This window comes from Mesoplodon mirus, assembly GCF_964341445.2.
Source record: "Mesoplodon mirus genome assembly, chromosome: 1".
NCBI lineage: Eukaryota > Metazoa > Chordata > Mammalia > Artiodactyla > Ziphiidae > Mesoplodon > Mesoplodon mirus.
In genome coordinates this window covers 79,587,658-79,612,239 of record NC_138976.1, presented here as the reverse complement: position 1 = coordinate 79,612,239, position 24,582 = coordinate 79,587,658, and the positions used below count along the sequence as shown (strand labels likewise).

Below are 24,582 nucleotides of genomic sequence, written 5' to 3'. Positions count from 1 at the left end.
GCGGTGGCCGAACGCACAGAAAAATTTCGGGAGTTGTGGAAGTCCCTTCGGGGTTGATGGGGCGCAGTTTGGCTCAGCCAGGAGCGATGAAGGGGCATGTCCAGCTCAGCCGTGAGATGTTGGGGCGCAAAGTCAGGCTCCCCCGGGAGGTGACAAGGGTATAATGTCCAGGTCAGCCTTGGAGTGATGGGGGGCGCAGTCTCAGACTCAGCCGGGAAGTGATGAAGGTGCAGAGTCAAGCTCAGCTGGGAGGTTATGGGGGCTCTGGGTTAGGCTCAACCTGGAGTTGATGGGTGCCGCAGCGTGGGGCGCTGCTTGGGGGGCCTGCTCCGGCAACCGGGCGGTCAGGTGCTGTTCCTGGGCGCTGCAGCGAGAGGCGCTGAGCGCCGGCGTTCGCAGCTCGCCCTGAGCTGGGGCAGCGGGAGGAGCCCTGCGCGGTCACCGCCTCCTCCGGCCACAGGCTCCTCCTCTCCCCCCGCCTTCTTCGTCTCGCCTGCCCGAGCGCCCAATCAACAGCCCTCGGCCCCGCAGAGCCGGGTTGCTTGTCTGGGCGGCGGAGGCTGAGCGCGACCCAAGCTAGCCGCGGCGCCCGCCGACCAGGGACAGGCGGGACTCCCGGAACCCCGCTTTGCTCAGCGCGGCCGCCCCCGCTTCATTGTCGCGCGGACGCTTCGGCCCGAGCCGCCCGGGCCACGATTCTCCTCCTCTTCCTCCCGGAGGGGAAGGAACGGAGACGGCGGAGTAGCTGCTCCGGAGAGAGCAAGCCGAGGCCCTTGCCCCTGAGGCTCGGGACTGGAGGAGAAGGAGGCGGAGGCGGAGGGAAGTGCGCGTCATTCCCGAGAGGAGAGTGTTTCACCTCCTGGCAGAGGCTGCGGCTGCCAGTTGCGTAAAAGCGGCAGCGGCGGCGGACCGGGGCTGGAGGGGCTCCCTGGCAATGGAGGGAAGATCCAGACCCTGGGACGCCAGGAGCTCGGCTCTGTCTCTTTGGACTGCTGTGTAGGCACCTGAATTAGCCGACGTTAAGCGGGGGAGGGGAAGGTAAGAAGCAACGGGGTCACCAGCCCCCCCCTCCGCCCTGCCTCCCTTGCTGCCCGCTGGGGGCCACTGCCAGGACGCGGACCATGGTCCTCCGCTCCTTCCCGGCTCCCGGCAGTCAGGCATTGGGGCATTTCTATTGAAACGGCAAAATCCTCCCGCCTCCCACAGCACCCTCCCGCCCTCCCCCCGCGCGCCGCCTTTCTCCTCTTTGGATTAGGAGTAACAAGACTCCCCCGAGTAAGTCCTGTCCATAAGAAAGGGTCTTTGGGAACCACATCTTGATTTCTTTCTCTCCCTCGCTCTTTTCATTGCTTTTACGGGGAAGCAAACAATGGACCTTTGAAAGTCTGTGTGAACAGTCTTAAACTTTCTGGAGAGGGCTGGCTTGGGGGAATAAACCCCACAGGAAGCCGACTACAGTGAAAGGTTGGTGGAATGTGCATTGCAGAGTTTCGGCTTCAGTGAGCGCGCGCGTACGCGTTTGTGGTAATCTTTGTCTCTTTATTACCTTGGGTTGGTGCCCCCCCCCCACGTCTCCTACCCCAGTTTCTTTTAGTTAAGGTAAGGCGACTCTTTAAGATCTCCTGCAGCTTTCTTTAAAGCTGGGGAAAGGCTTAGCACTGGCCCCCACTTCCAGCTTTCCTCTGCAAAGTTGGGAGGTCTTGGCAAAGGAAGGGCGTCCGGCTCTGTGAGGACCCCTAAGTGCTGCGGTTAATGCTGGTTGCTACACCCCTTGTAATAAAACCAAGGTTCTGACGTCCCTGGATGCTGTCTGCTGAGGGTTGATTTGTGTCCCCAGATTTCCCGTGGAGCGGAAGCCGCTCACTTAAATTCTCCGCATTAAGTTAGGAAAACAGACTTTGATATATGTCTCCTTTCATCAGCAGTAAGGGTTAAAGATAGAGTGCTTAATAATTTTAAGAACTTTCATTCCGCACAGGAGCCACTCACTGGCTTGTGTTCACTCCCCTTGTTTCAGTGTGACTGTGATGCGATGTTGCATAATTGCGCGTGTTGAGGGTGTGCAGATACTATCTTCGTGAGCTCTTCCCAGTACAAAGTGAGAAGAATTTAGAGCAAGGGGGATGGAGGGAGGTTTCACCTGAGCTGAGTGAGGACTGAGTCCTCAAAGAAGCCAGGCTTACCTGTTGGAAATGTCTCTGTTTTAAAAGCAAATACATTTAGGTTCTGATGAACCTATGGGCAGGACAGGAATAAAGACGCAGACGTAGAGAATGCACTTGAGGACACCGGGAGGGGGAAGGGTAAGCTGGGACGAAGTGAGAGAGTAGAATTGACATATATACGCTACCAAATGTAAAATAGATAGCTAGTGGGAAGCCGTTGCCTCGCACTGGGAGATCAGCTCGGTGCTTTGTGACCACCTAGAAGGGTGGGATAGGGAGGTTGGGAGGGAGACGCAAGAGGGAGGGGATATGGGGATATATGTATACATATAGCTGATTCACTTTGTTATACAGTAGAAACTAACACAGCATTGTAAAGCAATTATACTCCAATAAAGATGTTAAAAAATAAAATAAAAACAAATACATTTAAAATATTTAGCCTTATGGTTCTTTGGTTGTCTAGAAAGGAGCTGTTAATGTTTGTTTGACCCTTGGAGGAAACTTGCTATTTTCACAATTGGTCTGGGCATCATACTTTGGTTGTGTCTTCGATTAGCTATGCAAAGCGTTCTTTTGAGTTTGCATTTCTGGGCAAAGCAGAAGATAGTTCACTTCCTCTGCTTAGTAAACATTGGGTAGCACCTTTTGGTGCTTTATCCTTTACATTAAAACCACTCCTCTCAATTTTCTGTGTACCTTCACTACAGGATCTGTGTGTGTGTGTAACTGGAAGTCTTGTGGTTTTCAGTTCATTCCATCTGATGCTGTCTTATCTGAATGTGTTTACAGGCCCAGAAAAGTAGGTTAGAAGTGAATTCTGAGTCATCACCTGTTTCCCTTTAACAGTCTGAATGAGCAAGCAAGGTGAGGACTGGGCACTGTGTGTGTGTGTGTGGACAGGAAAATTGAATCAGTGAATTCTTACATGGTACTTGTTTAGATTTCCTTTGTCACAGCTAATTGAGTAAAAGTCTCTCTTTTTTTTTTAAGGATTATTGGGGGTTTTTTTGTTTATTTATTTATTTATTTTGGCTGCATTGGGTCTTGGTTGCTGCACGCGGGCTTTCTCTAGTTGCGGCGAGTGGGGTCTAGGTGAGTGGGGGCTATTCTTCGTTATGGTGCACGGGCTTCTCATTGTGGTGGCTTCTCTTGCTGTGGAGCATGGGCTCTAGGTGCTCAGGCTTCAGTAGTTACAGAACACAAGCTCAGTAGTTGTGGCTTGTGGGCTCTAGAGCGCAGGCTCAGTAGTTGTGGCGCACGGGCTTAGTTGCTCTAGAGCACAGGCTCAGTAGTTGTGGCGCACGGGCTTAGTTGCTCTGCGGCATGTGGGATCTTCCTGGACCAGGGCTCGAACCCGTGTCCCCTGCATTGGTAGGCAGATTCTTAACCACTGCACCACCAGGGAAGTCCCATAAAGTCTCTTTTCTTGATTTGGCCTATAATCCCTCAAATTTTCAAAAGTCAGGAAACTTTCACAACAGGAAACCAGAATGGGGCAACGCCTCATTCATGTTCTAATAGACATAATCAAGCCTGTTCTCAAACAGCTATCTTGGAAATGAAGAGGAAACAAAGCAGAGAGTAAGGTAGTCTTGTGGGCCATTTCTGAATTTGAAAAGTTACTACTTACTAGCTATGTGCCTCTGGGCAAGTTTCTGAAATTGAGAATGATGAACCACATGTCAGAAAGAGAAAATTTAAATTATCATTGTCAAATTAACAGTTTTAGACTCACATGAGATGCTGTATGTAAATGTGTACCTTGTAAACTGCTGTAAAACATTTATGAGTATTGCATCGTCCACCCACCCACCATCCCTTCAGCTAACAATTATTAATCACCTATTGTGTGTCAGGCTTTCTGGAAGCAATCTGATTGCCCACTCTCTTTGTGGAGTGTTCTTTTTGGTAGGGAGAGGGAGTTGGATGAATTGGTTGAAATTCGAGAGGTCACAAGGAGCAAAGATAGGGACTTCCCTGGGTGTCCAGTGGTTAAGACTCCTCGCTGCCAGTGCTGGGGGCTCCAGTTCAATCCCTGGTCGGGGAACTAAGGTCCCACATGCCTCGAGGCCAAAAACAAAAACCCCACAAAAAACAAGGAGCAAAGATAACCTGGTGGCTTCCATCTATAAAGAAAGATAAAACAATCTTTGCTGTTGAAGAAATGAGTCTATCAGGTACAAAAGGAAATGAACAATTAGAAAGCCCAATAAGTGTTTGGAGAATTATGCATAGAATGCTTTAAGAACCCAGAGGAGGATCAGATTGGGAATGGGAGGGGGAAGCAATTTAGTGAAAAATAAAATTTACTAAATCAGACATAATAGTAGGGGCTGAAAACTGGTGTTAGAGGTACCATTTTGAAATGTAAAGATTGGAGGACTTGAAGTCAGAATTGAGTTTAAAACAAAGCTCTGACAATTGTTAACCATTTACTTATTGGGCAGATCCCCAAATTCTTCACATATTGTTTCTTCATCTGTAGAATAACTTTATGGAATTCTTTGAGGATTAACTTTGATTTAATTTGCTGTGTATACAAGCTATATACCATATAGCTTGTGTATACAAGCTTGTATACCATACAAGCTCATGCTGTTTGGTACTTTCAAAATATGTTCTTTTTAAAAGCTGTAAATAGATACAGTTTATAACTTAGTCTAATTGGTCTCAGTCACAGATTTCTATTTTATTGGCCCTTGCCTGAGTGTGCTGAATCCCATCCTGAGTGCAAGTCTTCAGCTGTTGTCATATGGTGAGTCTCACTTGTTCAGGCATCTTCATCTCAGCCATAGGAAATCTTTTCATCGCGTTTGGATTGTGAACACTAATTAGAAGGATGGGCTGTCTAGTACAGTACATCAGTTGAGAGGGGCTTGTCTGGGTCTGTACTGTAACTTCCGTACTCTTCTCCCTCCCTCCCAAGTTAGGCTAGTCCTTCTGTTTGTCTTGATCCTAACAAAATGAATATAGAAAAGGAAAAAGAAAGGACAAGAAAAACTATACATCTACATTTTTGAGACCATGAAAATCACCCTTAGTAGTTTTCTCCATTTGTATAGAGGTGTAATTTTCAACTACACTATTAAAGAAAGGCTGTGCTTTCAGTAGCAACAGCTGCTGTCTAGGTGAAACTTGAATCTGTAAGCAGTACTTGCTTTAATATACTTGCCTTAATTCTCCGCTTGAAATGGACTTAAGCTCATCTGACATTTTAATAAATTGCCTTTGATAGAAATCCATACTCAGATATTTAAAACTGCCATATTAAATGTGACTTTTTGGGGGAAGGGTGGTATGACTATAAATCAGTTCGCAGGACAGTTACACGTGCTGAATCTTAGCATGCAGTTTGAATGGGCCTCAAAAATAATATTAAAATGAGGAAGTTGAGACCCAGAGAGGCTAACTAATTAGGTAAGGTCATGTAGTAAATTAATGGCTGAGCAGGGACAAGAACCCCTTTGTCCCTATTTCCAGCCAGCATATTTTTTTCTACAATATACTCTAATTTGTTACTCTTTGGTTTTGTTAGCAATTTAGTTATTTTAATGTTTTAATAGTGAAATAATTTGCATTCTGGCTTAGAAATCTACTGTGCCCAAGTTTAAGGCAGACACTATACCTTCTGTTTTGTTTGGGAGAAGCTAGATATGATATGGTGCACAGAGTGGGGTGAAGCTACTTGTAATAAATTTGTCAGATAAGGAACTAAGTGTAAAAGTAACGTTAACTTTACTTGCATTTTCTATAAATAGTCTACTAATTTAAAGTATTGTCAAAGTGCACATTTTTTAAAAGAAGCAAGTTCTTCTTCTAAGAAACATTACTCAGATTTGTGTTGTGAAACATATGATAAAAGCATACTAGAAATAGGTTTGCATGTTCTTTTGTTTTTCCTGTACTTGCTTTGGGAAGCCTTTAATGCTGGTTGTTAGAAACTATGCCCAGCAAATATTTTGTTACATTCCCAAGATGTGCAAGGCACTGTGCAAGTTGCTGTGAATGATACAAAGATGTGTGAGGCATAGGGTCTTTATTAAAATGTCTCTTTGCAAAAAGTGAAACAGACTCAAAGCTGTGTATGATTTAAAACTCAGAATTGCTATCTCCCAGCAAATCAGTCCTTTGATCTAGTAGGCAAATCTGCTCTGAAATTGTTATTATTAGACTAACCAGACTTGTAACAAGATATTTATTTTCATTACATGGTGACAAGTGATAAACCTTTCACTTTATTTACTTTATCAGGGCTTCATCTTAGTTTGGACAATAAGTAAAACTTTGGCAGCGTTCGATGAGATTTTATATTATGAAAAGTTTGCCTAGGAGAGCTTGTGGCGGTCTTAGCTTTAATGTATTTAAAAAATGACTTTAACATTGCATAGAAGTGCGACTGGAACATTGTTTTTGCCTGAAAAGGTTGCAGCTTAAGACAATCCATATTGAGCAACTGAGAAAAGAATTGTCCTCATTGACTCTGAGTTTGATGTTAGTATCTTAAAACATATGCATATTCACCACAAACTAGATGTCATGCCTGATTTCTAAGTCTCTCCGAAGAGTGAAATTATTATTGATTTGGGGGCTCTTGCCTAATTACTGGTTTGTGCTTGGAGACTGCAAGCCTTCTCTTATCATAATGGTCTCTGCTAATGGTAACTCACTTCCCTGAAGAATGAGTGAGGTTTTTTGTTTGTTTTTTTGTTTTTTAACACAATGAGGTTGGAAAATTCATTATTAACATTTAAGAGATTGGAAAGATTAAGTTTAGCACAAGGACAAATGCCTGATTCCGGTTACAGAAGAAATGAGAAAAATGAGTCATTTTTTAAAAATTGTGGCTCAAAAAACCCCCCCACACATACCATTCATTGTTTTTATTTTTTATTTTAATTTTTTTTTTGCGGTACGCAGGCCTCTCACTGTCGTGGCCTCTCCCGTTGCGGAGCACAGGCTCCAGACGCGCAGGCTCAGCGGCCATGGCTCACGGGCCCAGCTGCTCCGCGGCATGTGGGCTCCTCCCAGACCGGGGCACGAACCCATGTCCCCTGCATCGGCAGGCAGACTCTCAACCACTGCGCCACCAGGGAAGCCCCCATTCATTGTTTTTAATACCACCAGTGCCACCACTATAAAGTCAACGTTGTATGAGGATTTAAAAAATATTATACTTCATTAATGCAAAAGATATGGCTTTAATTGTTCAATAGATGCTTGGTGATAGCCATTCCCCAACCATCCAATGCCATATACTCAGACAGAATGAAGTGCTGGTAATGTTGAGAAGCTAGCAGTTTGGTAGCAAGTGGGCTGTGTATGAAGGTATAGGTGAAAAGGCCAAATGAGAGATAAATCGTCTTATCCGCATGATTAATGACATCTTTTGATGGATATTAGTTGCTGCTTGCCCAAGTGCCTGTCCTTACCATATGGCCCCCCTTCACAATATGGTCAGTTCATGGATAACCTTCCCCAGCTGCCTGGTTACCATGTTGTCTGAACTTGGCTTTAGCCTTAAAGTATTTCTTCTTGCTCCCTGCTTGTGCTTGTCCTCATCACTTGAGCTCATTACTCAGCTCCTGTTTACCTGTCCTGCTACTGCTGGCAGTATTCTATCCCTGTTCAGCCATGCAAAGTCCAGCCTCTGCTCTGGTGCTGAGTAATTGCTCGTTCACTGGGGGTCCTGCCTTTTGACTGTCTGGTACCCCTGAATTTGACAAATGTCAAGGAGACTGTGGAAGGGGTGTAATATGGTCCCTATGGTAGGCCTAGGTTTCACAAGCCTTAGGAGGACAGGGACTGTGATTTTTTTGTATTTTGGCCAGGAACTCAGGAACTCATCTGCAGGTGACACCTGCCAGCCAGCCTTCTGGAGCACACGAAAGACATCATGAGTTTGTTGTTTTCTCCCTATATTGCTTATTGTTGGACAGTGTGTTGTCATTTTTTTTTTTTTTTTTTTTTTTTTTTTTGCGGTACGCGGGCCTCTTACTGTTGTGGCCTCTCCTGTTGCGGAGCACAGGCTCCGGACGTGCAGGCTCAGCGGCCATGGCTCACGGGCCCAGCCGCTCCACGGCATGTGGGATCTTCCTGGACTGGGGCACGAACCCGCGTCCCCTGCATCGGCAGGCGGACTCTCAACCACTGCGCCACCAGGGAAGCCCAGTGTGTTGTCATTTTAGTGGCAGAGTTCAGTGGTAGATTTTAGTTCACACATGCAAAGGAAGGTATTAGTAGTAGTCTGATGGTATACATTTGGGTAAGTAAGTTTGGGATTTAATAAAATCAGGCTATCACCCCTTTAGACACACCAGCCTAGTGTCTTTGCCTCAACATATATTGTAATTACTTGTTTACCTGTGTCATCGTCTGACACCCACCCCCCGCAAACGCTAGGCTATGCGCTTCTTGAAGGTAGAGATCATGTATATTTTTTGCACCACTGGGTCCCAATCATCTAGCAAAATCCTGTCTCATAAGCAATCCCCAAACCTGAACGCATTCCCTGTTTGGTAAGGCTTGTCTCTTAAATATACTGTATGAAAAATAGGCTATGTGTTGTAGGTTAAAAAATATATATACATTTGGATTCTGATCCTGCACCTGCCATTAATAGAAACTTTGCTTTGATGTTGTATTGAGTAGCCTGGATCACTTCAGTCTGGGCATCTCATTATTCATCTGGAATATTTCTTAGTTTGAAAGGCATGTCAAAACATACTTGGTATATGTTTCCTACTGTCATTGCATTTTGATGTCTGTATATCACTGGATCATAAACTTTTGGTACACCTGTACTTATTTATCAAACACATCTCTGTTGTCTTTTCTTTTTTCCCCACCTTTCAACATTCTACCAACATGACTTTCTTGAATTTTTCTTCTGGAGAAGCATCTTAAAGCTTTGTCCCTGGCACTCGGCAGAGAATGCAGCCCACAGGCAGCTCTGCCCTTTGCTATGACCTTAATTAAATCAGCCTTCCTCAGGTCAGACTTAGGCTTTGGTTCTTTCTTTCGAAGGCCAGCTGCAAGGCTGATGACATGCCTGCGTCTGCCATTGTGTGCCTCTGCACAGCCATCCATCACTGTCAGCAGGTTGGGAGTCTCTCTGCTGTGTCCTCCCAGCCAGTGGGGAAAAAGGGCGAGGGGGGATGGTCTAAAGACCCTTGAGAGGGAGGGGAGAAAAAAGAACAGCTTTCAGTAGAAAGAATTAAGGAGAAAAAGGAATCTGAGTAATAATAGTCGGAAGAAAGGAAACAGAAGCGAAGAGCAGAGAACTGGTAGGTAAAATGACCCTCTCCTTCTCTCTCCAATTTTCCAAGTTGAAGAACAATCATGCTCTAGTTTTGCTTATCCTTTAGTTCTTTACTTCTACCCAGAGGCCTACGTACTTTGCTCTTTTTAAAAAATTTTATTTTTGATTGGACGAGGAATGTGAGATATTGTTCAGTTGTCACCCTTTCTACCCGCCTTGGTCTGTAGATCTGTATTTTTGCCCCTTTTGTTTCTCTTTTGTTTCCCGGGATAATGTTCTCCAGCCTTTTCGCTCTATCAGCCATCTTGGCTTTAGGGTCAAGCATTGCTTTTCACGGATGGATCTGAAAAAAGACAGGATTAATGAGTATATTTGGTGGCAGAAAAATCAGACATCTGCCTCCTAAGTGAGGGGAGTAAAATAATGAATTAAACTATTTCTTAAAGGTCACTTACTTAACTTTAAAGTGGGAAAGTGTTCACTGGGTTTACTTTGGGCATTAGATATTATAGATAAAGACTCTGTTTTGAGGGACTATATTTTAACAGGAGATTCCAATAGAATTTGCCAAGGATATATACACTTTAGTGAAATTGTAGCTAATTTGCTAATCTGAAATCCTTAAATACAGACCCATGAGCATATATTGTTTCGTTGTTTTCCACGAAAGCAAACTCTTGGTATTTGTAGTTAATTTTTGTTTTCCAGGGATTTACTGTTTCCTGACTATAGTTTTCTAGCAAAGAGAGTATAGATTAAATGAAAAGTGAATTTCTAAGGGAAAAAAATGTCTTCTAACTTTAAATAATAATTATTCCAAGTCAAATGCTTAGTGGGAAAAAATTTCTTTCTAGTAAATTTAGTCTTTTTAGGACTATATGTTTGAAATATTCCTTGTGATTTCTTGGTATTGTGGTTGAATTAGAGTTAGTGTGTATTGAGAGAATTATTTCCTTTTGAGGGGGGAGATAATGTGAACAATATATGGTACCAAACTGGAAGTCAGGTGCATATTGGCATTTATATATAATAGTAGGTTAACTTTTGAGTATATCATTCATCATATGTGTCTAAATTGACCAAGTGGAGAAAAGAAGGTAGGAGATTAGAATTAAAGTGTCTCAGTACCTTATCCTTTCACTTCATAGGGAACTGTTTATGGTTCAAGGTTGGTGCATTCCCCTTCTGTTTCTGAACATTGGCCTCGGTGTGATCAGCTTAGTGAAATGAGCAGGAATCAATGCAGGTAACTAACTATGCGAAGTGTCTTATTTCTTGGGAATGTGCCAGACAATTGCAGGTGCTGGTGACTCATCCCGATGTGGAGAGTTGAAGGACAAAGACAGAAAGGCTATGACAAGTGCTGGGTAATACTGGAGAATGTGTGAATGTGACAGTGTGAAGGCACTGTCCTGTTTAGAAGTCTCAGGGTATTCATTTCTTTGGGAGTCTGCTTAAACAAAACCAAGCATATCTCTGAATGAAAGTGAACTTATTTTTTCCCCCACCATCTGTCTATTTTCTCTCAAATAGCTATAGGAATAGATCTAGCATTTATGCTGAATTCCTTTGCAGTCATTGTTGTAGAAAAATGTGTTTTATCTTGTTTGGTCTGGGAATAGAATATGTAATAAAGTATATTCTGCTGAACTATGTATAAGAGAATTCCCCCTCTCTGAAACTCTCTTTGTTTTATCCTTTGCATTTGAAAATCTTTATATGAGAATATTGATGGCACTTAAATATTTGACAGTTTGTGAAATTGAAGATCCTAAAAGTCAACTTTGCTAAGTTTGTTTTTTACTGAATAGTTTTGTATGATTGAGTTGTTGAGCTCATTGTTTATCAACTACAGACATAATCTGAATCTAAAACAAAACTAGATGAAACATCCTACCTCCTACTCCCCCGCCCCAACAAAAAATACCCAAACCTGAAAATCACCTTGTTGTTATTCTCTCTTGTCCTTCTCTTAAAAATAGGAGATTGGAAGTTAGAACCATTAATTGAAAGTTCAAGGCCATTAGGAGCTAGTTAAGAATTTTGTTAGGTCATGATTACTAGTAATTATAAACAAAATTATCATTTGTTTTCATGATAATTCGCGAACACCTCTCTTTCCTGGCATAATTTACTTTTATTTTTGCTGTGACTGAGCATACCAGTCCGTGTGTTACAAAGAACTACTAAGATCTTAATAAAAGGAAAAGTTTCCTTAGTCAGGTTTTGGCCAGTTGTACTGAAACTCTCAGAAAGTAGACTAATTTATAGAACTGACCTTTAGGTTGGATACTGTTTCAAGAATTATGTCCTTGATCAAAGAAAGATAAACTTGAGGAGATCATGCCAGTTTCTTGACTGTTCCTACAAGCCTGAATTTTCCATTCAAAAATAAGTTTTTAAACCAAGTGTAGGCAGGATTTAAAAGAGCTTAAATGAGTCAAAAGTATTGCATTTTCATTAGGTGGTCAGTATGATGGGGCCAATATGCATGGCATAGCAATGGGCTGTGGAACACCCCTACGTTGGGTTGGAGGGGCTGGATGATTTTGCACTATAGGGCAAGTGTCCTCAACCACTGTGTAAGTGATAAACACTTGTGGTAGGCAATTGGCCTTCTGTATTAGTAGCTCAGCAGTAGAAAGAAAATGAAAACTCAACCCTTTTAAAGGGTTCTTAGGAGTTTTGAATTAATTTGCCGCTATCTCTGTATTGAGAAGACTTTTCCTTTGATCATAGCATTTATTTGCTGTCAGCATAACAATATAAAGTGGAATGGAACATCTCCTTTTTCCTAAGTATGTACTGCATTTCATGGTGTGTGGTTAAAACTTACAAATATTGTGAAAAGTTGAGCTTGTCTAGATGGTTTGCTGTTCTTTATCTTTAGAATTTCTTTTTGTAGTTGTTAATACCTTTTAGTCACCCACTAGATTGCATATTAGCATTTTGTAAAAATTAATGTGTTGACTTTTTTTTTTTTTTTTTTTTTTTTTTTTTTCCGTACGCGGGCCTCTCACTGTTGTGGCCTCTCCCGTTGCGGAGCACAGGCTCCGGACGCGCAGGCTCAGCGGCCATGGCTCACGGGCCCAGCCGCTCCGCAGCATATGGGATCCTCCCAGACCGGGGCACGAACCCGTATCCCCTGCATCGGCAGGCGGACTCTCAACCACTGCGCCACCAGGGAGGCCCTGTGTTGACTTTTTTGCTTGAAGTAGTAAATGTTCTCAATTTTTCCCAAATTAAGGTAGCTAATATAGAAATTAGACAAATTTCCCAGAGCCTCAAGGATGTTGAAAAAGGAGTAAATGGGAAATTCCAATCTGTGTGTGTGTGTGTGTGTGTGTGTGTGTGTGTGTGTGTGTGTGTGTGTGACAGAGAGAGAGAGAGAGAGAGAGAGAGAGAGAGAGAGAGGAAAACAGTATGTTCTAAGTTCAGTAAGCACTTACTGAATTCCTACTGGGTGTAAGTTCCTGTGAGAATACCAAGAAGAGTAAGGTGTTGTCCCTGCTCTCAAGAGGCTTTTGGTCAACTGCAGGAGATGGACACGTACTTACATTAACTAAAACATAAGGCAGAGAGCAAGGTGATTCAATAAGAGTTTTAAACAGAGTACAGGGAAGAACAGGCAGGGAACTTATTGTGGAATCCTGAGAAGCCTTCATGGATAAAATAGCACAGTATTTGAAAACTTTATAGGAGACTATCTCAGTTTTCTTAAAATCATGCCCCTTTTTAATAGGTCAAAAAACCCCAACTGTGATCTCCTTTAATGTTGTTGAAATTTCAAAATAAATTACTTTCTGTGATTATTGTAATTTATAATCAAATTAATTAGTTGAATACTCTTACCAACTGTAAGCCTCTCCCACAGTTACTGTTTGAGTTTATACACTCTTTTTATCCAAGAGAAGAATTTTATTTAAAATAACCGCAAATTTTTAAGGTATTTTTTTTTTTGTGAGGGCAACTGAGAATTTGACAAAAGTACTAGGTTTTGAATGCTACCCCTTTTTTCGGTATCTGCATATCTTTAAGTTGTTATGATTTTTTCGTACTTTTAGTTATTTCTTTCATTATCTACTTTAAATTTTGCCTAAATTCCTGGTGCAAATTTTTAATTGTGTGATTTTATTTTCAAATTAATTATTACCAAGCCTTTTGGGCTACTAGGTTTTTAATCATCCAGAAAATAAATACTCACAAGATAATTCTTCTAAGGAACATCTAAATACCAAAAATTATGCTCCAAAAGCTTTGTAGAATGTATTTCCAAATTTGATATGAATGACTTGGGTTATTCCTCATTTTGGATCGTTTGTCTGTGTTTAGGGGTTTAGCACAGTCTAAAATAACTCTTAAAATATATCTTAAAATACTGGTGTGTTCCTTCTATATACTATGTGCTTTCCACTAGAAGTACAGCCCTTTTAAAAATGACAGGTGATATAAACAAATTAACAGTATATTAAGTAAAAACTTCCATCTGTAGTAAAAATTTTAAAATGACACCTAATGCTAGCCTTGAATAAAGCTTGAAAGCCAGGGGAAACTCTTCATCCTCTTTCCTCTATTAGGTTTCTCTGTTGTTCTTGGGAACATAAACTAATGTTCAAACTAATGCTACCAGTAATAACAACCTTATGGACTGAACAGCTTGGGAACCTATCACAGTATTTCATGATACTTCCTTGGTCAATTTCACTTTTCCTTCAAGCAAGTGATTTAAAATTGAATTTAGGACTCTATGTATAGTATTGTTTAACTTTTTATACTATTTCATTGACACAAATACTGTTAAATAAATACTTGGAATAATTAAAAATAAATAAATAATAAAATTGAATTTAGGAATTGCATTTCTTGGGGATGCTGTATATCTTTTATCTTTATCCCCCATAGTCCCTACCACAATTCTCTAATGACAGTAAGAGCTCGCAATTGCTTATTGAATGAGTGAAATGACAGTTTTTCCCCATGAATAATTGAAATCTAGCTAGCAATCAATATATTTTAAAGTAATTGATTTATAATACTACTAAAGCAAGCTCTTAAATGTAAAGTGAAATCCTAAAGCAATGTATTTGTGTCTTATAAAAAATTGTAATAAATTGCGAGGAAAATCTGCATATTATTATTTTCTTGTAAATTTATTCTAACATAGTTTCAATAATGTGTTACTTAGGAAAATAATGATTGTGTTTGTTGCTTATGTATTTACATGTTTTCCAGTAAAATAGAGCTAATGGACTCATAATATATAGAAAAAAATATATACAGTTTTGCAGAAGGGTCCTGCGGAAAACATACCATGATTATTTTTGATTTATTGATCATGTTAGTTTGTGGCAGACACCATCTGAATTTTCATGTTAGGATACCATTTTGTGAATGTGAAGACAAATATTTTTCCCAGTGGGCTGGTGACTTCATTTAGGCTCTCACTGCCTTTTCTGTTGTTTTGGGTACATCTGGAGACATTATCTCCCACAAAAGGGGCCTCCAGGCTGTTAAGCAATAACAACCTTTCTCACCCTGAAACAATGAAGTATCAAGTGATTTCAGCTTCAAACAAAAGATTTCCACTCCCTTTCAGAGGAGATTATATTCTGATTCCCCTCTCACCCTGGTGAGCCTGGCACTCAAGAGTATCTAGTTTAGTCCTTTCTTCCTTAATAGATGATCATAAAGGGGTCTTTGTCATACTCTCTCATTTGTTCCAGCAGGATGTATCTATTATTTTGGTCGGCTGCTTGACACATACAGCAGTTTCTTCAACAGCACCTTCGATCATGTTGTTCTCCCTTTGTCATAGAGCTTAAGCTTCATCTAAATAATTGCTTTTGTTCAGAAATCAAACCCCACAAAGCAAGTGTTTTTGACAGACACACTCTGAGAATGTTCTTTGCCCCATGTAAAATCAGCATCAATTCCTGATTAGATTCCCTTTCTGTCCCCATTAATTTCCAGGTCGTTTGGGTCCTGGGAACACTTATTTGTGGCTTCTTTAATGGCCACATTTTGTGCTTAATGGATTTGCTGTAATTTAGAGTAGTTTGGAAGTACCCTTTTTTGTTGTTTTGGCAGAAGGTGAGGGGGATTAATTATAAGAGTATTGAATGAAGTCAGGTGACTCTGAGATGCTGCAGTTAAGGAAGGGAAGTAATGAACATCATGTTTCTTATTTATCCACAGTTGCTGCAATAAGAATATTAAATGACAGCTCTTCTTTCCCTCCCTCCCTCTCTCCCTCCTTCCCTCCCTCCCTCCCTTCCTTCCTTCCTTCCTTCCTTCCCTCCTTCCATTCTTTCTCTTTTTCTCCCTCCCTACCTCCTAGCCTCCCTCTCTTTCTTTAATTTGGCAAAGTTACAGAGTAAGGTTTCATTCAAAACATTCTTTTATTCGAAAACTGGTAAATGCTTACTATAAAGAATATAGAAAGTAAAAAGGACTGCCGTTTTGTGTGTATGTCAGCTTCTCTTAGATAAGAAAGAATCATGTAGAGTCTAGTAAACTTCTGCATGAAGAAGTTCTGAGAATATTAAGGTGCCCTTTCAGACTCAACACAGTTCTAGTTATACCTTTGCAGAATTGATTCTTTGAAATTATTGTCTCTCAATTGTTTTGGAAGACATATGAGTGTTAACTGTTAAGAGCCTGAACTCTAGATTCAAAATTCTTTGGTTGAAGTCCTGGTTCTCTGTAAACTAGCGAATCAACTTTTCTAGTCCTCAGTTTTCTCATATGTAAAATGGGGATAATGGCACCTACTCATAGATTTGTCGTGTTAGATGAATATGACAAATTAAATGTATTAGATGAGTTAACACACGTAAGGTGTTTAGAACAGGGCCTGGCAGTAAGTGCTCTATGAATGTTAGCTATTTTTAAAAATCATCTTAACCATAACCTTTGAATGCTACTATTTTTTAAACAAAATTTGAGGATTTAAAGAAATAATATAGACTTTCTCATTAAATGAATTCACAGTCTGTTAAGTGATAACATGGTTAAAAATAGTTCAGTTGCTTTACAAGGAGATAAATTTTGTGGAAAAATTAGACACCTAAACATGTATGCTTGCCTACTGGAACTTGTTAGGGCCACCTTATGGTCCTCATATGACACATGGACTCTAACTTCAATTTGAAGTGATTTACAGTAATGATACTCAAGGTGTGACCACCTGCTTCAGTGTCACCAAGGTACATTTTAAAAATGTGAACTCCAGGGCACTCTTCCCACCAACTGAGCCAGAATCACTGGGGTGGAAAGCCTGGGAATCTACATTTTTAACAAGATTCCCTGGTGATTCTTATGCACAATTGAGAACAGTTGCCACAGAACAGTGGCTCTCAAACTAGATGCTCATTAGTGTCACTTGGGGGTGCATTTAAAAGATACAGATGCTTGGCTCCTGACTTAATTTTGAGAGTGTGGCACTGGGCATCAACGTTAGTGGGTGATTATAATGTGCAGGGTTTAAGAGCCATGGCATTAGAAGACGATTAGTGAAGGTGATTGTTGACATAGTTTATTATACCAGGATGTAAGCTGACTTGATATTTTCAAAAAGTCATTACAGTGGTTACTAGGGACTGGGGCGAAGGGGAGAATGTTATTGCTTAATGGCTATAGAGTTTCTGTTTGTGATGATGCAAATGTTGTGGAAATGGATGGTTGTAATGGTTGTACAACATTGTGAATGTGCTTAATGCCACTGATTTTACGTTTAAAAATGGTTAAAATGGTAAGCTTCATGTTATGTATATTTTACCACAATACTAAAAAAAAGCCATTACAATTCTCACATTTCTGAGCCTTAATTTTCTTTTCTTTCCACAGTGACAGTATATCATGCATGCCACTAATTCCAGGGGCCACTCCCCTGCTTTCCTGCAACCTCAGAATGGAAACAGCCATCGCTCATCTGGCTATGTTCCAGGGAAGGTTGTCCCACTGCGTCCCCCTCCTCCTCCAAAGAGCCAAGCATCAGCCAAATTTACCTCTACCAGACCGGAAGCCCGGGCCACCTTTGCTTTCTCATCTGAGGAACAACAAGCCCAGAGAGAAAGCCGAAAGCAGAAGAGGCACAAAAATACTTTCATTTGCTTTGCTATTACTAGTTTTTCATTTTTTGTTGCACTTGCAGTCATTTTAGGAATATCCTCAAAATATGCTCCAGATGGTAAGTGCGTATGTGTGCATGTGTGCATACAGAACCCATTCTAGGAGAAGAAAGAAGGGAAGGAAATAGTAGAATAAATTCTGAAAAATCTTTTGTTATTTTAACTTGGCTCTAGCTTACTAATATATAATTAGATAATATGAGGTGTATCTTCTTATGAATGAGAGCAATTGTTAAAGGAATCCACTGGAAATGATAAAATTAAAGGATTGCTCTTCCTTTCCATTTTCCCACTTTGTCCCAGGGCTCAAGACTTTCTTGGAGCATTTCTTTTCAAAATAGTAAGTTTAAGAGTCTTTTTTGAAATCCTGTGGTAGCGCAATTTCATCTTTTGTGATAGGTATGATTTTCAGACCGACACAAGTTTTTAGTAATAAAAATTACTAAATGCAGTGATAAAGTATATTTAATTGAAAAAAAAAGTGAAAGTGATAAGATTTGTGTTCTGCCATTTGAAACCAGTTGGGGAGACAGTTCCAAAAGAGAAGCTTCCAATATTTTTGAGGAACAAGGCATATCCTTAAAGAAAAACATCCATTAGTAGGTATAAGTTCTGATACACTTGTCTTCATAGTTAAACATCATTTAGGGAGATTTTAATTTCTTAAATGACCTTTGCTTTTCAAGTTGGTAATATAGCAGTACTTTGAATGATTTTGAAAAGTTTATTGTCAGTCAGCCTCAATATAATACCAGTGAAGAATGGCCTCATAATACCTATCCGTCTCTCTGAAAATCAAAGGGTTCAGCACTGTGGAAAAAGCAGACCAGGCCAATGGATTGGTACCATACTGGTCTGCATTTTTTTTTTATAGTCTGCAACAGATTTTTGTTGAATTAGTGCCTCCTTAAATGGGTATAATGTCTGAGAAGCATTTTACCAGTTATAAGACTTAGAAATATTAGTTTATTTAGTTTTAATGGGTGATTTAGGGATCTTATAGACTTTAAGGTTTTGGGAGGAGGTAATGTCAATACTTCTAAGAAAATAGACCTAAAGTAAGAGAGATGTTCATTCAACATCTTTGTTGGCCAAGCCAGTAGAGCACGTAAAGAACTTGCAGCATTGCTTTCCATTGCACATAGCATTGACTTTCTTTCCCCTTTTCTCCAGATGAATAACCAAATTCACTGCTGTTGATTCATTCTTTCCAAGTAATCTGCAGTAAAGGGTTGCTAGATTATGGAAAATCAGAGCTGAAATCTGTGGCTTTAATTGATGTTTTCATATTCCAGCTAAGACATTGAATTGCTGATGTGGTTCCTTGAATCAACATCATTTAGTTTCACATTTTGGCAGTATAAGGGCAGAATATCAGTGGAAAGATCTGGTATGCTGAAATATTTCAGGATCAGCCTCACTGTGGTTATTGCTGTTACGTAACTTTTTTTTTTTTTTTTTTTTTTTTGGTATGCGGGCCTCTCACTGCTGTGGCCTCTCTCGTTGCCGGGCACAGGCTCCGGACGCGCAGGCTCAGCGGCCATGGCTCACGGGCCCAGCCGCTCCGCGGCATGTGGGATCTTCCCGGACCAGGGCACGAACTCGTGTCCCCTGCATCGGCAGGCAGACTCTCAACCACTGCGCCACCAGGGAAGCCCCTGTTACGTAACTTTGATAATGCATCCACTGCTCAACAAATGGGTAGCTGAGAAGGTGGGGCTAGCTAAGCTATTTTTTTGATGCTTTCTGCAGACTATATATTTTCTCATTAAGTGTACTTTACTGGAAAAAACAGACTGGAATTTTTGGTGATAAAAAATTTCTAATGAAGCTTGCTTTCCTGGGGAATAATTATAAACAATTAAGAGGAATTATGTAACTATTATAGTAGGCTCTAGATCTTTTGAGACTTAGATTCCTTCTGGATTTCCTTCTGTACCTGGGTACAGCGCTTGTTACCTGGGGCCTACATTTGCTTATGATATCATGGAGCATTCCAGCTGAATGTTTTATGGGTAGAGAGGGAGGTAGAAGAAAAGCTCAAGAAATCCTCAGTATTAAGTCAGAATGAATTCAAGACGTTTTTTGTTTCTTCGATGGGAATAAAAGTTTAAGGTTTATTCTTAGTATAATAGTGATGATCATTGATTTATCAGAATTAAATATCAATGATTATGAAACTGCTAGGAGAAAAACTAATTCCATGAAATAATTGCCAGGGTCTTAACTAGTGGGACTAATTTTAACTGTAGTGGTTATTATCACCTCAAAGAGAAAGCGTGAGCCAACATGAATGCTTAGAAATAGATGCTTGCATTAGTGGTGTGCAAGTTCAAAATGAGGAATCACAATTTTCTTCCTATAAAAAATTATATCTTTGTGATGTACCCAGTGTCTCTACTTTTTCTCATATTATCCCCCAACATATACCTTCCACCTTCGTATGATTTGCAAGCATATCCTGTCCATTCTTATCTTTGCTTAGTTTAAATGTAGGCTGTATCTTGCTATTCTAAATGAGCAACCAAATGGACTTGGATAGTAAGGGATATTTGCATCACTAGTATTCTTATCTCCCCTTCATGCTCCTCTTATTTAAATACTATCCACCCTTTGGGGATCTATGTCTAGTGTCATCTGCTCCATTGAAGCTGCCTCAGTTACTCTAGCCCCACCCCTCCTTTCTCTGAGCTCTTTTGCATCTAAAGTAATTACCACATTTTTCAGTATTATTTCATACATGGCGGCTTTTTCTCCCAAGCTAGGTTATATGCTCTGAGGGCTGTGAGCTCATTCTAAATTTTATAAATTATATACTTTATAAATCTTACACTTTCTAGTCCAGAGTGGACAAATTGATCCTCAGTAACTACCTGGTCATTAGTTGGTCAAAATTGGTGTGATTTTTTTCCTCTCTTTTCTTCCAAATTATAGCAGAAACTAAATGTCTCATGCATTAAATAGCTGTGGCAATGCAAAATACTTTTATGTTTTCATCATCATCTATTCAAGAGGCAAATTCTTTTTTTTAAATACTCCATTTATTCTTTATTTTATTTTTAAAAATTAATTCATTAATTTATTTTTGGCTGCGTTGGGTCTTTGTTGCTGCATGTGGGCTTTCTCTAGCTGTGGCGAGTCGGGGCCACTCTTTGTTGGGGTGCGCAGGCTTCTCGTTGCGGTGGCTTCTTTTATTGTGGAGCACGGTCTCTAGGCGTGCGGGCTTCAGTAGTTGCAGCACACGAGCTTCAGTAGTTGTGGTGCATGGGCTCAGTAGTTGTGGCTCACAGGCTCTAGAGCGCAGGCTCAGTAGTTGTGGCACACGGGCTTAGTTGCTCCGTGGCATGTGGGATCTTCCTGGACCAGGGCTCAAACCTGTGTCCCCTACATTGGCAGGTGGATTCTTAACCACTGCGCCACCAGGGAAGTCCTTTTTTTTTTTTTTAACATATCTTACACGTTACTAACATATTATGTACACTATACACATCTTTTTTAAAAAAATATTTATTTATTTATTTATTTATTTCGGCTGCGCCAGGTCTTAGTTGCATGCGGACTTCTTAAGTTGCGGCACACGTGTGGGATCTAGTTTCCCTACCAGGGATCGAACCCGGTCCCCCTGCATTGGGAGCACGAAGTGTTACCCACTATACAACCAGGGAAGTCCCTCAAGAGGAAAATTCTAATTCTAGTAAAGAAACGCTACAAGGAAAGTAAACCTCATTTCTTAAAGGGGAACTTCCATATCACTCAACTTGCTGAGTAATCTAGGGTTTGGCTTCTCTAATCTGCCGTTTCCTCGTCTCTGAAAATGAGAAGTCATGTCTTTGGCCATTTGCCTCTTACAGCTTTGTTGGGAAAGTGTACATGTCTGAAGATAGTGATGTTTATCAGCGGCTGCCTTTGGAATGAAAGAAGTGCTATTATCACCTACTTTATGATTCACTGTGCATAGGAAGGAACCTGGGAATACCTAATATACATATTGGTTAGCAATTTCTATTTTTTATTTATCAGTATGTTGTGAACATAGTTTCTTTTCTATAACGGCTTTCTAGAGTGGGTCCAAGAACAATTCAGAGTTTTGCCTCTTACTGTTGATTTATTTCCAGAGTAGATAGTTCAGGCGAACTCTGTTTTCACCTTGTGGACTCTGACCCAAACGAGAGGATAGCGACTTGGTTTTGTGGTGAAACCTTTTTTATGCGTTGAGGAAGTAAAGGATTTGACACATCTCTGCTTGGTGGGATGGATGGGACTTCCATCCTTATGGAAGGAAATTAAAATATGTCAGCCCATTACTTGCAGGTTGCAATAAATGATGGTAGTACTTGGATTTGGCTAAAGGTATTTCTGCATATTGTTGATTAATGGGATATCGACGTATTGTTTTATAGAGAATTGCCCAGATCAAAACCCCCGTCTCAGGAACTGGGATCCAGGACAAGATTCTGCAAAACAAGTTGTTATCAAGGAGGGAGATATGTTACGCCTGACCTCAGATGCCACGGTGAACTCTATAATCATTAAGGATGGAGGTAAGTAGTGGTCCCTGTCTATGGGAACAGCAAGGTTGCTCTTTACTACAGGGCAACATTTGATGTTCTTTAGTAGAAAACTATTCTTAGCTTTTAGGATGTGGTGTCACTCTAACCATGGAGACAGGAAAAGTTCCTAAGGTAGAACAGTAGAATTCAAGAGCTGGAAGGGCCTTAGAAATCACTCAAGTCAAGACCCTTGATTTATAGAATAGGAAATAGTTCCAGAAGGTCATCTCTCATAGCTAAATCTTTGTTACAACTATGGGCAGTGATGCGAGAGTTAATATGGGTTAACATATGTGAAAATGAGATTCAGATTTGTAGAGTCTTAGATATTTTTCTAGAAATGATGTATCTTTAAAGTGAATGGATTGAAATTCATACACATGGGCATCTTTAGGGTGTTGAGATATGAACTCTCCATTTCTTCCTTTAATATGTTTTGAAAACAGGTTCAATTTTCTAAGCAGACTTCTAGTAAATTCTTTTTCCCAGCTTAACTGCGGAAGTGCTTTTTTTCCCCCTCTTAAGATGAAATTTATTTCTCTGTACCTCAGAAAGATGTTTCAGAAGTTGGCTTACTTAGTGTTATTCCCTGCAGGACTGCTTGTATTTGGGGACGATAAAGATGGATCCAGAAATATTACTTTGAGGACTCGTTATATCCTGATCAAGGATGGTGGGGCGCTTCATATTGGAGCAGAAAATTGCCGCTATAAATCCAAAGCGACAATTGCCTTGTATGGCAAGTCGGATGAAGGTGAAAGTATGCCAACATTTGGCAAAAAATTTATTGGTGTGGAAGCCGGCGGGACACTGGAATTACATGGGGCACAGAAGGCATCGTGGACGCTGTTGGTGAGAACTCTGAATTCCTCAGGCTTGACCTTTGGCTCCCATGCCTTTGAAAAGGACTTTTCCAGGGGCCTCAATGTGAGGGTCATTGACCAAGACACAGCCAAAATTTTGGAAATTGAGAGGTTTGATACCCACGAATACCACAATGAAAGTAGGCGACTTCAGAAATTCCTGAGAGACCAGGATCCAGGACGGATTGTTGCCATAGCTGTTGGAGATTCAGCAGTCAAAAGCCTCTTACAAGGAACCATACAAATGATCCAGGACCGGCTGGGAAGTAAGCTGATCCAAGGACTGGGCTACAGGTGGGCATACATATCTCTTTACTTTCCTTCCTGCTATGTATTAGCGTCTGTGTCTGTGTGAGAGGAGAGCGGGATGGAGAAAGAAACAAAACACTTCACAGTCTGACTTCAGGGGCCAGAATGGCCACTACCATTCGGAAGTCTCGTTGCCTCTTGCTTTGAACTGGAGGACAGAAGACTGTTTACAAAGTTCTTTTCTTGGCTTTGGTTTAGGAAGCACTTTGTGAACCTCAGCATTGGGCTTGTGAAAAATTAAGAACAGAAACGTACTGAAAGCAATCAGGCAGTTTAAGGAGATTGACTTCCTTCTTTTATTATCTTCTGAAGATCATATGAAACTCAGGCTAATTGAGGTGCCTTATGAGTTGAAAGGTTAGGGCCCAATTCCGTGCTAAGGTGTAAAAGTTGTCTGAAAAGATTGAGGAGGGGTGGAACATGCACAATTTTCTTTTTCTTTTTCTTTTTCTTTCTTTCTTTCTTTCTTTTTTTTTTTTTGAATCCTTTAATTTGAATCTGCTTGTTTGATTGGCACAGGCCTGTGGGGCCCTGGCACATGTGAGGAAGCACAAGTTGGAGGGCTACGAGGTTCATCCAGATAGTAGGATTCATTCCTACAATTTATTCTTGTGTTTTTGTGCCATAGTCTAGTTAATCATGATTTCCTAATGCAGTTCTGGGTTCTGGGGAAGCAGCTGGCTCAACATTTAATTTAAAAAAAAAAAGAAAAATAAGTTTTAATTCTGCTTACTGTTCACAATAAAGTCAGGGAATATCTGCAGTGAAAAGTAAGAGGACAGGCTTCCCTGGTGGCGCAGTGGTTGAGAGTCTGCCTGCCAATGCAGGGGACGCAGGTTCATGACCCGGTTCAGGAGGATCCCACATGCTGCGGAGCGGCTGGACCCGTGAGCCATGGCCGCTGGACCTGTGCGTCCGGAGCCTGTGCTCTGCAACGGGAGAGGCCACAACAGTGAGAGGCCCGCCTACAGCAAAAAAAAACAAAACAAAAAAAATGTAAGAGGACTTCAAAACTCCCATGTTGAAATGATCTAGTTATTATTTTTTCTTTGGTCAGTGTTGGAATGGAATATTAGCTATAGGAATTGTAGAGAAAGTTAAGAAGACAAAAATTAGTGAAGAAAAAGCATCTGTAATGTTCCTAAAATGCTTTTTACTCACCCAGGGAATATTTAGGGGATTCTAAGCGCTGGGTACCCATAGATGCTTAGGTGAAAGGACACTGTCTCAGAGTCCTCTTTTAATCTGGTGCATAAACAGAGACCTAAGTAGAAGGGGATCATACAATGAGACACTTAGTGCAGC

General features: G+C 40.8%; 1 protein-coding gene across 1 annotated transcript in view; it reads left to right on the top strand.

Moving 5' to 3' along the window:
* Positions 1-514: 514 nt before the first annotated feature.
* The window catches only part of CEMIP2 (cell migration inducing hyaluronidase 2), an 83,477-nt gene continuing 59,409 nt past the window's right edge, over positions 515-24,582 (top strand). Inside the window, exons 1-4 of the mRNA XM_082615570.1 lie at positions 515-1,038; positions 17,272-17,614; positions 21,956-22,096; positions 22,701-23,262. Of these exons, the coding sequence (XP_082471696.1) occupies positions 17,284-17,614; positions 21,956-22,096; positions 22,701-23,262 (1,034 nt within the window). The 5' untranslated portion in view covers positions 515-1,038; positions 17,272-17,283. The remainder of the gene's footprint in view (positions 1,039-17,271; positions 17,615-21,955; positions 22,097-22,700; positions 23,263-24,582) is intronic.